The sequence below is a fragment of the Megalobrama amblycephala genome, linkage group LG19, assembly GCF_018812025.1.
Source record: "Megalobrama amblycephala isolate DHTTF-2021 linkage group LG19, ASM1881202v1, whole genome shotgun sequence".
In the NCBI taxonomy this organism is placed as follows: Eukaryota; Metazoa; Chordata; class Actinopteri; order Cypriniformes; family Xenocyprididae; genus Megalobrama; species Megalobrama amblycephala.
Genome location: NC_063062.1, coordinates 29,412,582 through 29,426,427, shown reverse-complemented (window position 1 = coordinate 29,426,427; position 13,846 = coordinate 29,412,582). Strand labels below are relative to the sequence as shown.

At 38.3% G+C, this 13,846-nt stretch overlaps 1 protein-coding gene across 2 annotated transcripts in view; it reads left to right on the top strand.

Moving 5' to 3' along the window:
• Nucleotides 1–13,274, top strand: part of LOC125254318 (trypsin-2-like) — a 38,815-nt gene extending 25,541 nt beyond the window's left edge. Inside the window, exons 1-5 of one of the 2 annotated variants that reach the window (XM_048168903.1) lie at nucleotides 11,185–11,312; nucleotides 11,430–11,580; nucleotides 12,441–12,691; nucleotides 12,817–12,953; nucleotides 13,049–13,274. In XM_048168903.1, the coding sequence (XP_048024860.1) occupies nucleotides 11,273–11,312; nucleotides 11,430–11,580; nucleotides 12,441–12,691; nucleotides 12,817–12,953; nucleotides 13,049–13,198 (729 nt within the window). In that variant the 5' untranslated portion in view covers nucleotides 11,185–11,272 and the 3' untranslated portion in view covers nucleotides 13,199–13,274. Of the gene's footprint in view, nucleotides 1–11,184; nucleotides 11,313–11,429; nucleotides 11,581–12,440; nucleotides 12,692–12,816; nucleotides 12,954–13,048 lie in introns of those variants that run through there. The other variant, XM_048168904.1, reaches the window with a different exon arrangement.
• Nucleotides 13,275–13,846: the final 572 nt, after the last annotated feature.

Below are 13,846 nucleotides of genomic sequence, written 5' to 3'. Positions count from 1 at the left end.
AATTAGTTCAACAAACATTTACTCTCTACACTCTCGCCAGGACAAATGAAATGGCTCTACACAAGTCAAACTTTAACACTGCACTACACTGCATTCTAGTGGTTATTCCCAGCCCAACACAGCACACAGAAATCGTGATCAAGCAATCAATTTAAAAAGTGAACAGATTAGCGCTGCTCCCATCCCGTACACAGAGTAATCATGTTCATATAAACTGTAAAACTCAGAACTACAACATACACAATCACACATACACACAACACATGAAAGAGAATTAAAATGTAAAACATTTCCCCGTTTCCAGGAAACAAGACCCAACCCCGAGGTCTAGGGAAAGGAATCAGGTCAGATCAGTGTCTTCAAAGAAAGCACGTGCTCTTTTTCACTTCGTTCCCACCCCGCGAGAGGATGTGTCTCCATACCGGCACACCCACTCCTCCACCAGCATTCTGGCAATGGACTGAGCCTCTTGATTAGGGAGGGGAAATACTTCAGTCCATTTGGAAAAATAGTCACCGATAACTAAAATGTGCTTATTTCTTATTATATTACTTATAAATGTACAGTCTCTGGTAATGGGCCCAGTATGGCTACAGCCACACGCTTATACGGGAGGGATGTAACAGAAATCTGAAGACTTGCACAAGGAGCCTTTCCATTAGCCTTGCGAGATGCACAATCATGACACAATCATGATTGTGATCCCTATTCTACTTACGGAAAAAAACTGAACTGGCGCTGTGTTCTTTCCGTATGTAGAATAGGCAAGGCATAGGACTAGGCATAGGAATAGGCAAGGCGTAGGACATACAGCGTAAGCTCTTAAGAATACGAAAGTGCAAGAAAATCATTTGTTTATATAAAGCATGTACATTTAAATTTTTTTGGGGGGGAAAATGACAGATCGTTTTTTGCTAGATAAGACCCTTATTCCTCGTCATGTCATTTAAAGCCCTTTGAAGCTGCACTAAAACTGTAATTTTGACCTTCAGCCGTTTGGAGGCCATTGAAGTCCACTATAAGGAGAATAATCCTGGAATGTTTTTTTAATGTGATATCCCAAAATTCACATAAAAATAGGTGGATGGCAACAAAGCCAGTGACTAAACCCACATGTGACAGGAATACAGTACACACAATCATGTTCGCCAATTGTTTTTGTATTAAATTTAAAGTCCTTAAAAAAATACAATATAATGTTTTTTTGGCACTTTGAATTGTTCACTCTATTCAAAACAGATTATTTTTGTTTATTTCAATAAAGTTCTTGCATAAATTAGATAGTGAGGATCTTTTTTTTTTTTTTTTTTTTTTTTTTGCAAATTTCCTGAAATTTATATCTGAAAATAAACTTTAACTTTATCAAAATTTACTTAATAAAGTTAACTTGAAATATAGGCTACTTATTTTCGTAAGGCCAAGCATGCATGTACATAGGCTCTGTGTGAAACAGTGACCAACATTTCTACTTCTCTTTATTTTACTTCTCTAAACTCCACACCACCGATGACAAAACGGCCTCCACAAACCTAGGTCTAAGAGAGGAGATGGTCGATGAGATGTTTGTTCTTGGATGTTAACAGAAATATAAAAGTACTATATTACACAATCTACACATACTGAAACATATACCAAATACTCAGTCAAAGACTTCATGATTTTCTGTTTTGTTGAAGGTGATCAAATCAAAATACCCATCTGAAAAGAACCACTGTGACCAAAATGACTACCAAAACTTTTTGATTGGCAGAAGGGACAAATGCTGAATTCCTGAACTGCAAAAAGTTTTCTCTTTATAGGTTGAGGGTGAACTTGTTGTAGATGTGTAAAATGGACACACACTAATGATTTTTGACACAGTAGAGATTGATTTGTGTGCCTGCCCACATAGCAACATTGTGTCTGCCCAGATCCGGCCCACATCTGGCACATGTGGCATAATGATCTGGCCCACATGCTGCAATGAATTACGGTCCTTGTGTGGGCCATTTCTGTTTGCCAGATCTGAGCCACAAGCAAGCCATAGCAATGCCACATGTCAGCCAAGAGCAAAGAAATAAACCTAAACTGGACCTTATCTGAGCCACAAAATCTGTGTATATTAAGTATAGAATCATCTAAGCCTTAATAAACCTGTTAACAAACTGAATCACTGAAAGAAAAGAACAGAAAAAGAGACAAGCAGAAACACAAGAACTACAACAGATTTCAGCCACAGCCTTAGATGAAATCAACTGAAGATAAAATACATTAAATCTCTTAAGATCTCAAAAGAGGATGATTAAATAACTCCACAAACAACACTACCAGCTAACCAGATTGACTTTATTTATGTTAGACATCAACAAAAGTTGTCATTGAGAATTAACAGGAGTTTAACTGTTTCATTTGAAGTCACCATAGCAGTGATTAGTTGCTCCATAGGTTGGGCTCTTAACTCTTATTATACATTTGTCTTTTCTGACTGCTGTGACAGTGTGTTTGTTAAACACGTTTGCATTAGCAAAGGAAGCTAAAGCAAAGTAACATCAGGTTGTCTGTTGATTGTTTTGTGGTCATTATGAACTGGATTGGATTAAATATTTTGAATGTTCCGATCCCACTTATCCCACTTAAGTACACTTAAAAGTCTACTTTTATAAACTAAAAATCCAACAAGTATTGAAGTACATGTACAGTAAATGTACTAGTATATTGATATTAGTACTGGGAAGGCTTTACACAGCAGACCTGTCCATTAAGCACATGGCCGTTTCCATCACCTCAGAGCTCACTGATGGCCTGTAAAAGATTGACAAAAGCATGCTACCTGGTCTGCTAAAGGTCTGGTGTTACCAGTTCACCTTGTACCATTGTCTGATGTGGCCCCTCAAACTGTGTGACATCAGAAGATGAACTCAATGGCTAACAAATGAGGTTTTAATAACAAAATTAGGGAGAAGCAACGTTCAAATAATCTGACTAATCATCACGTCATTTCAGCCAGCTGTCAACAAATCAGTAATAAACATATCTACCCAATCAGTATTAGTGTAGGCCTATATATAAACACAGTCGACTCACTCATATTCCTCAACAGTTTTTTCTGCATCCCTCCACCACCCGTCTCCTCACACTCACCTGGTTACTTTCCTAACCAGAAATAAGGAGGAAGTACTCTGGGTTCGGGCCAAATACCGAGCTTGGAGCCCTCTCCTCGGACAGCACACCAAATACACATACTATTACGCATACTATTTACTATCTGATTATTTGTAAGTGTGAATTCGTGAACTGCATTCGGAAGTGGCTGGGCCTCCCCCGATGTCTGTCAAATGCAGCCCTGTTTGGAAGAAACACCTTGAGGCTTCCATTGAAATCCATCAGCTTGGGCTATAAGCTGGAAAAAGTAAGGCTAGTATTCGAGCTGAAAGACTCACCGGATTTAGCAGTGCAAAACACCAAGGCCCAAGTGCAGACTGGAAGGAAATGGAAAGCATCGCAGTCAGTAAACCAGACCATAACCCGCCTGAAACACCAGGAAGTTGTTGGATTGGTGCAATGTGGCAGGGCAGGCTTTGGTTGCGGAACATCGCCTAAGATGTGGTCCAAAGCCTCAAAGGCAGAGCAGAAAGAACTGGTGATCTCTGAAGTTGTAAGGGAGGAAGAGGAGGGCTACAAGATCAAAGCCTTGAGCCAGTGTCAGCAAGGGAGATGGACAACCTGGGAGGCCGCCATCGACAGGGTCGTGACGTGGGCTGAATTGTGGAGGATGCCTCAGGCAAGGCTGAGCTTCCTAATCAGGACCAAATATGATACCTTCCCAAGCCCCCAGAATCTGCACCTCTGGTATGGCTCAGAGGAGATCTGCCAGCTTTGCGGCCAATAGAACCCCAGCTTACAGCATCCTGTCCAGCTGCAAAACGGCACTGACCCAAGGACGTTATGGATGGCGTCACAACCAGGTCCTGCGGAAACTAGCTTAAGTCATCAAGGCTCGTATAATGGAAACCAACAGGGCAAGTCCATGTAAGATAAACAGAACCTCAGATACTTTGATCTCCTGAGATATGGACAGTACAAACACGTACAGCCACTTTGCATAACCAGGATGAAGTATACTTGCTTGAAAATAAGAAGGAGTCGGGTTAATTACAGAGGACAAATTCTAAATATGGGTTTCACTTTCATTGGCAATGTTCTTCGAGTATATCTGCACCAAAAAGGGTATAATGAAGCATGCAGCATCAGTGCAGACCATAAAGGAGGTCCAAGACTTTTTGGACAAGGCCTGCATTCCCATAAGGCCTTTTCAGCAGTGAAGAATTTCAAAGACCTTGTAGGAAAATGGAAGGCCTTGAAGAAGAACTAGGGGCGAAGGAGTGAAAAACAAAGAAGAATGTCGGATCGTCATAAATATCTAGATCAGATCTCAATTTTGTTCTAAGTTCACTTTCTTTATAGTACAGTATATTCACTTTTTAACATTCTGCTTTTACGTCTGCACAAACGTCTATATGTTGATATGTCGGACTGTCATCATGATCTAGATCGCAATTTTTCAAAGATCAGTTCTCATCAGCAGCACTGAAATTTAACATTTTAAGACTAACAACACTGTTCTGTGTTCTCGTTTTTAACCTAATTCACCATTTACTAATGGTCTTGTATAATTATTAATTACATGCTGTTATGGTCAATAAGATGGAATTTCAATTTTGTCGGGCACACCCTAAATGTACTCCAATCTCAGTGAAATTTGGTTTGTTTCCATTTCTCATGAAGGAAAGTTGACTGGGTGGGTGAGAGCAGAAGATTTCAAAAGTTCAAAAATAAGGGCCACTCTAGTGTGTGTGTGTGTGTGTGTGTGTGTGTGTGTGTGTGTGTGTGTGTGCGTGTGTAACAGTGACAAACATTTCCACTTCTTTCTTTACTTCTCTAAACTCTACACCACCACTGACAAAACAGCCTCCACAAACCCAGATCAAGGCGAAGAGATTGGCCAAATGTTTTCCTACGGGTTGAGAGTGGTTTTGCTGCAATGGATGCGTAAACTGAACCCACACTGACAGTTTTAGTCACAAAAGAGATATACGAAAATTGTAGCTGTAAGGTGTACTTCATTCTGTAAGAATTATGTTTTTTCTATTGCTTTTAATTCAATTCAAGCACATCTTTTAGCTAATACATTACTGTAGGGTTGTCAAAAGAAAGTTGATACTTAAATTTAAATTTTTAAGTTCACATTCTTCACAACTTCCCATTCTTGTCTCCTCTTATCTCTAGTAAAGCAGTGAAGACTTACATCGCTTCTCTTGTTGCCCTTCAACTGAAAATTACAACCAAAAGCCTAACAATGTGACATCGTATATTATATTCTGAGTTGTGTTGCGGTAAAAATAGCAACAGGGTGGCATCAGTAGCTCACCGAGTGCAACCATTTGACGTCATCGACATAGAACGCACTGTAACCTAAACAAAATGGTGCCCTTTATTGTCCAAAGTATGTCATGGATTTTTTAAATAACGTAAAACTTTCACTGGTTTTCTACTACACATTTCAGTAAGAGGCATCCTTTAAGTTATATTAAGCCATACATGTCAACACCAGTCCTTTAAGACTTGTATGGCTCGTGTGATGATGTAAAATGGTTGCACTCTGTCAGCTACTTACATTAGGCTACTCTAGGGTAGGGCTTGCATAGACTAGTCAAGTAGTCGAACGATCGACTACTTCAACCACTAGTCAGCGCTGTCGGAAACAATCTACTACTCGAGCGTGCACTAACCATGAATGAATTCAAAATGGCGAACGTCCCTAACAGACACCACACATCAGATGTGTGGAAGTATTTCATCAAGGATGATAAAAAATATTGTAATTTGCCAACTCTGTAAGTCTGCTTTAAAATACAACAGCAGTATGACAGCTATGCACAAACACCTACGAATGAAACATCCAACAACAAAAGCAAATGTTAGTGAGACGCACGCCACGAAGCAGACGAGCATTGGTGAATTCTGTAAACGCCCGATTACAGAGAGGAGAAGACAGGTAATAACAGATTTACTTGTAGATTTTATAGGATATAAGACCACTTTCTGCAGTGTCAGGAGAGGGATTCAGGGGAATTATCAACTTCTTTGAACCCAGTTACACCGTTCCATCGAATGCTACACTCTGGAAAAGAATTGGCCACAAGTACGACTCTCTAAAAGCGGACATTGCGTCTGAGATGAAATGCAAGAACATCTCCCTCACTACTGATCTCTGGACTTCTTGCACCATGGATCCATATATAACAATAACTGCTCACTACATCAATGAACTATGGGAGCTGAAATCAAGGGTGTTAGTCACCACTATCATGCCCGGGACTCACTGCTGTCAACATTAATGAGTAAGAGTTATTCTGCACAGTTCATGACAACGCAAACAATATGAACTTGGCAATGGAAATCTGTGAGGCCTTGCACCACCACATTGGTTGCAGCGGACACGTTACAGCTCGCAATTAAGGCAGTTTTGGATTTACCTGTGGTCTCAAAGACCATTGACGCTGCAAGGCATGTTAGCAGTCACTTCCGTCACTCTTCAGTGGCGACCCGCGCCTTGAAAGCACATCAGGAGCAGCTATCTATCAGAGGGAGAAAACTCCAAAGTGATTGTGCTACTAGATGGAATTCCACATTGTGATGTTGGATCGGCTTTACGAGCTGAGAATCCCAGTGCAAGCTGTACTCGCTGACGAAATGGTAACTGATGTCCAGTATCGAAAAACTCTGGCAATAAAGTCATCTTGCTGGGATCTGATTGAACAGCTGCTTCCCATACTGAGGCCACTGGCTAAGGCGACAACAATCATGTTTGGAGAGTTTCACGTCGGCCTGTCCTTTCTTTATCCAGTGCTTATCAATCTGACAGAAAACACTCTGCAGCCCAGCGCAGGTGATCTCACAGCCACTCAGGCATTCAAAGAGACGGTTCAGAAACAACTGGTGATGCGGTTTAAACTGGACTATGAAACAGTAGCCAAATCTCTATTAGCGCGTGCATGTTGGATCCACGGTTTAAGCGTTTGCTGTTTCTACCAGAGAAATCCAGAGAGGATGCCAAAGCCCATCTCGCCGATCTATTGCATGACATCGAGACAAAGCATTCAGAAACTTCAGGTGAGCTAATAATCCATAACGTTTAAAAAAAAAAAAAAAAAAAAAAAAAAAAAAAAAAACTTCTTGATGCATAGTTTACTGTCACAACAGGTGAACAGGAGGTTAGGTTGCCGACTGCAGCGGGACAACCAATGCGTTGCCCAGTGATCATAAAAAACCAAGACTAGAGGCCGATCTCGAGGAGCTCTTTGGATGCAACTACAAAAGCCGCAATCCTATGACAAATCAGCCAACTACCAGTGAAGATGAGATTCAAGATTTTTTTCAGATGCCTGACATTCCCACCATGGGGAATCCTCTCGAATGGTGGGCACGTAATGAACACCGGTTTCCTCGGCTATCCAAAATGGCTAAGTCATATCTTGCTGTCCCTGCCACCAGTACACCAAGTGAAAGAATTTTTTCCTTGACCGGCAACACCATCACAAGGCAAAGATCAAGCCTGCATCCCTCTCACGTCGATGCGCTTGTATTTCTAAATGCAAACCGGCGATCCATGAGCTCGACCAAAGACTGCGAGTGGCGAGAGGACTATAGCGGCGATGACTTGTGTTAGTTTATAAACTTTCAAGCCGGTTGAAGTAAGATCATTCTTGTTATTACTATTGAAAACTTGGCAAATATAAAATGATTAAATGAAATTTACTCACGTTTTAACAGTTTTACTAATGTTTTAATTTAGTTTTATGAATACACTATGCACAGAGTTTTTAAGTATGATGTGAATTTTAGGATTAGATTTGCGTATAGCCTTTATGACTTTCTCTATGTTACACATGAAATTAAAATATGTAATGTAATATATATAGGCTATATATATATATATATATATATATATATATATATATATATATATATATATATATATATATATATATATATATATATAAATTACAATTTATGTATGTTAATTGTTGCATTTTCCGAAGATTGAAGATGAAGATTCATTTTGTTCTTGTTATTACTGCCTGAAACTTGTTAAATATTTAAGTTATTATTATAAGTTATTCAATTGTTACTGTATGCATGCAGCCATGCACATACTTTTTATATAGGCTATATGACGTGAATGTTTAAAATGATTAAAGGATTCAAATGTTGCGTGCAGCTATTTTTTTTGGCTTTACTCCGCTACATGAAAATTAAAATATGTAACATCATAATTGTAATGTTTTGATAGTTTACTTATGTAATTGTTGCATTAGGCTATTAATTAATAAACATTTATTGATAAGAACTATTTCATGTCTTTTCATTTACAGTAGCATGAACCACGAGTAGTCGAGTAACTCAAGTATTGTTTTGATAAGAAATCGACTAGCAGAAATTAGTAGTCATGCAACCCATGGCTATTTTTAACGCAACACAACTAGGAATATAATATACGATGCCACATTGTGCAGCTTTTGGTTGTTATTTTCAGTCGATGAGCCACAAGAGAAGTCTTTACTGCTTTACTAGTGATAAAAAGAGGAGAAAAGAATGGGAAGTTGTGAAGAATGTGGACGAATAAAACTTCCTAAAGATCCGCATTTTTGTTCTCTTCACTTTAGCCTTGGTGCCTTTTGAGGCTTTTAGTAGTCTACAGCTGAAAAAGCTTACAGTTGGCGATGGATCATCAACTGAAAATTACAACCAAAAGCTGCACAATGTGGCATATATTATATTCCGAGTTGTGTTGCGGTAAAAATAGCCATAGAATAATGTAAGTAGCTGACAAAGTGCAACCATTTAACATCATCGACATAGAACGCAAACAAAATGGCACCGCCCATTGTCCAAATATGTTATGGATTTTTTAAATAACGTCAATCTTTCATGGGTTTACATATTTCAGTAAGATTATTTCAGATAAGATCCCTTTAATACTCGGGGTTCCCTTTAAAAACGTAATGGTACCAGTCTTTCTGCAGTACCGGTAGTACTGAATATCGGTCAATCCCGTATCCGCTGATAGGCGCTGCTTTCAAATGCTCACGTACATTTTTGTGTGAGCGTGCTCTGAAGACCCTCAAACGGATGTGTTTACAATGTGTTTTAGCAGCATTGTAGCCAACGTGTTTGTTGAGCACGTGAATGCAACGGCTAGTCTCTGATTCATAACCAACAGAGTATAATGACAAGTTAATAAAAGGTTCATTGTGCAGCACAGACAATGTTTTCACTCAGTCGGTGAGCTTGCGCTGCAGCTGAACAGAAGTGATATCAGCTTCATTGATTATAAAGGCAGCTCTCTTTGCTCACTTTCTGTATATAGCCCATTCATAATTTGAATAAAGGTTTATTTTTCATTCTACAAAGTACACACTTCAAAGTTTTGAGAGTGACAACTATATTAAAATGAGAGATTGAGCTGGAACATGCAACTGGACAATGGTCGAAGATCACAAGCAAATTTACAATAGAATGGCTAAAAAGGAAAAGAAGGTGTTGCAATGGTTCAGTCGAAATCTAGACCTCAACCCGACTGAAATGCTGTGGCGAGAGCTGTGCATAAATAAATGCCCACAAACCTCAGTAAAATGAAACAATGTTCTAAAGAAGAGTGGGCCAAAATTCCTCCAGAATGATGTGAGAAACTGATAAAGTCATACAGAAAATGATTACTTCAAGTTATTGCTACTAAAAGTGGATCTACAAGCAAATTACAGGGTGTCCTAAGTTTGTCATGCATGGCTTTTCCATCTTGGCTTTATTTTTTCTAAATAAATAATGACATGGTATGATATGTCATGTGTTATTGCTCATCTGAGGTTTAATTTTCCTAATTTTAAGACCTGCCAAGCACTAGATGATTTTTTTTATAATGGAAAACCATGGAATTCAATAGGGTGTCCTTACTTTTTCCACATGACGTATCATATCTTTTTCCATATGACATATCATATCAGACTGTGTGAGTAAGAACAGTCAACAATTTTGCAATAGTTTGCAATAATTTATATTGGTTTAAAGCCTGATTTGGCTCATTTTCCTGTGGACCCCTTGGGCCTCATTTATAAAACGTTGTGCAGAAACTGTCCTAAATTTCATCTCACAATCATTTCTCCGGTGTGCATGTGTGTGATTCATAGAATGCGCGTACACACAGAAAACGAGCGTACGCCTGTCTTTCAGATGTGACATCTATAAATCGGAAATGATCTTCGCAAATGATCGCAGCTGAATGGTTTCAGTTCTCCACGATTTAAACGACACTAAATTAATGTCATTTACATATAAAAGATCAACAGTCATCGTCCAAATCCTTAGAGAGTTCCAAGAATAGCTTAGATTTCCAAAAACCTGCAGTAATCTGACCAGGAAAAGTGCATACGTCTGCTCAGACCCTGACTTGGCTCTAAGCACTTTTCCACGTCAAAGACCATTTTTATAAATATGAACGCTGGTGTGGATTTAAGCGTACGCACACTCTACGCACGCTTTATAAACGAGACCCCTTGTGTTCCTGAGTAGTGGTGTATTTTATACACACAGTTAACTGAGACACACTGTTATCTGAGAGGACTTGGTTTAGTAAGCATTAATATTTGACTCTAACATTAATCACTGCTTTAAGCTAGCTATTAATGGCCTTGTTATTTTCATATCACTTACTTGGTGTCTTAAAATCTCAGTGAGAATATTGGTTAGTTTAATTTGGTCTATTTTTTCCTTATAGAATAGTTATAGTTTATGTTGTTGCTATAAACTTAAGTGTTACTTAGTTATTTAGATGTTATTTAGTATGTGCTATTAATTAGAGAATTTCTCTTGTATTGATTGAACCTTTAAGTAAACAATAAACTGTATACTGTACATAGTAAAAAGTCTTCACAGTCTTACGTTTTGTGTCACTCAAAAAGTAAATCAGCATTTTGGTCATCTGTTTTTACGTAAACTTATTACTGTCATAAGTCAACGCTTCCTTCCAATGCATTTTTTATGCCTATGGAAAATCGAATAACTGAAGAGCTGTTGTCTCACATCCTCATTGTTACTTCCGAATCATTTGTTGTGATCTTATTGGTTGTTCTGTTCTGTAGGTGTGTTAAAACAATCGCTTAAAAGCATGAATTCTAGTCTTGAACTTTGCAGAAGTGCTCTAAAGCTGTGAGCAGTCCTTCTCTCCTCCACTGCAATGAAGACTGTTGTGTTCACTTTGCTGGCTGCGGCTGTGGGTATGTAGATCTCTCTTATTAGTCATTATTTATGATAATTGTTAGTTTATGTCTACACTGACATGTATTATAGGTAGTCTTTAACATTAATAAAAGAAAAATTCCTTTTTAATAAAGTTTGCAGCACAGGTGATAAAATCATTGGAGGTTATGAATGTCCACCCCACTCTCAGCCATGGCAAGTGTACCTTACTGATGGGCGTATATCGTGTGGAGGATCTTTGATTAAGAAAAGATGGGTTATGTCTGCTGCTCACTGCAACTTTGCGTGAGTATATAACCTCCCTTTTTAAGTCATAAATTAATAGATTATCAACAGGTTATTATTGTTTCCCATTTCCTAATGTACACTAAAAAATAGAAAAATATCTAAACAAAAGGCTGTCAAAAAATTCACACATTCAGTAAGACAATAGTTCATTAGTCTACCAACCACTGGCATTCAGCTCTAGTTTTAAACGAAAAAAAGAAAAAGAAAAAAAGATTTACACTTTATTTTAAGGTGACTTAGTTACATTGTTCTTACTCAAATAAGTACTGAGTAATATTAATTAACTACATGTACTTACTATAGAGTTACGGTTAGGATTTGGTTTAGGGTTAGTTACTTGTAATTATGCATAATTTACTGTTATTACTGTAGTAAGTACATTTAGTAATGTGTAACTGTGTCACCTTAAAATAAAGTGTTACCAAAATTTGACATTTGTGTACAGTATTTAAATATGACTCTTTTCTGGCTTCAAGAAATAATATTTTTATTTACCATTCACCATACTAATTTATTATCTGTAATTGTCTTGGCATAACCAGTCTCTAAGGCTGTGTTTCCTAACCCTGTTCCTGGAGGCACACCAAGAGTACACATTTTGAATGTCTCCCTTATCTGAACCACCATATATTTCTGGTCTTAGAGTTTCTACTAACAAACTGATGAGTTGAATCAGGTGTGTTTGATTAGGAAGATTTGGAAAATGTGTACTGTTAGTGTGCCTCCAGGAACAGGGTTGGGAAACACTGCTCTAAGGCATTGTAAAACCTATTTGAGACTATCTGCATAATATGCATGTAGTCAATATTCTGATAAACACTGCATTAGGGGTAAAATATGTGTTCCATATCAAACAGACATTCGCGTCTCATCGTCCACCTGGGAAAGCACAACAGGTCTGTTAATGAAGCCACAGAGCAGCAGATCGGGGCAGAGAAGATGATTCCTCACCAGAAATATGATGATCAACCTCATAACAATGATATCATGTTGATCAAACTGAGAAAGCCTGCCATCTACAACAAGTATGTGAAGCCAATCCGTCTGACAACCAGATGCTCTTCTGCAGGGGAGCAGTGCTTAGTTTCTGGATGGGGCAGAACTGGAAGTGAGATGATTAATAAAAATCTTCTTAAACTTTAATATAACATTGTCAGGCACAAAAATATGCATTCAATCATTAGATACTTAAAAAAATGACAAGTTTTAGCACATTTCATTTTGTTTTTCCAGATGGCATTGCTTCTGCTCTGCAGTGTTTGAAGTTGCCTGTACTCTCAATGACGCAGTGTAAGGGTGCATATGGTACATTCATAACTAAAAACATGTTCTGTGCTGGATTCATGGAGGGAGGCAAAGACTCTTGTCAGGTATGTCATTGACTTAGACTTCCTCTTTATATGCATTTTATATTTTTATACAAACACACAATTTTGTCCTTTTTATTTTCCAAATTTCTTCTCAGGGGGATTCTGGTGGCCCTGTAGTGTGCAACGGTAAACTAAAAGGTGTTGTTTCCTTTGGCAATGGCTGTGCTCGGCCAGGCTTTCCTGGGGTTTATGCTGAGGTGTGTCGCTACACTGACTGGATCAAAGACATCATAGCTAATAACTAACTCTTTGTTCAGCCTGGTCGGTCCTTTACAAGTTAATTTTCCTAATTATCTGCAATTAAATTCAGTTTGAAGCATGTATGTATGATATCTTGTATTTTTATATGGACATTATTTTTAAGCATACTTTATTCATGTTTGCTCCCCACCCTTTTACAATGTGCTGCTATGGCAGAATGGCAAAATTTAAGTAACCCCATCATGTGGGTGTGGATGTCACATGGAAAACATTCTCAGCCTCAGAGTATCGACAACAAGGCCATCAGAAGATGTAATTTCTTACATACAGTAGCTAGTTGACTAAAGTTCCCATTACAATGTTAGAATATTAAGGCTTAAAAGACAGCCAATCGCATCTGTTGCCTCATATGCACATGGTTTGTACAGTCACAGAAACACTGTGTTGACTAGGCTGTTTCAGCTTCTGAGGGGAAAACTGTCAAATGGTGACAAAAAACAAACAAACATGGCAATCAGACAAGATACCTTTTCATTATTACTTTTATAGTCTGGAAGTCTGTTCAGTACAAACTTAACAGTTGATAACAGTCAGCAATATTTATGAAAAATGTTAAATGTGAAGCTAGATAACCCAGGATTTAGTTTACCCACAGTTTAGAATGACTCAATAAGTATTGTGTGAAAAGCCCT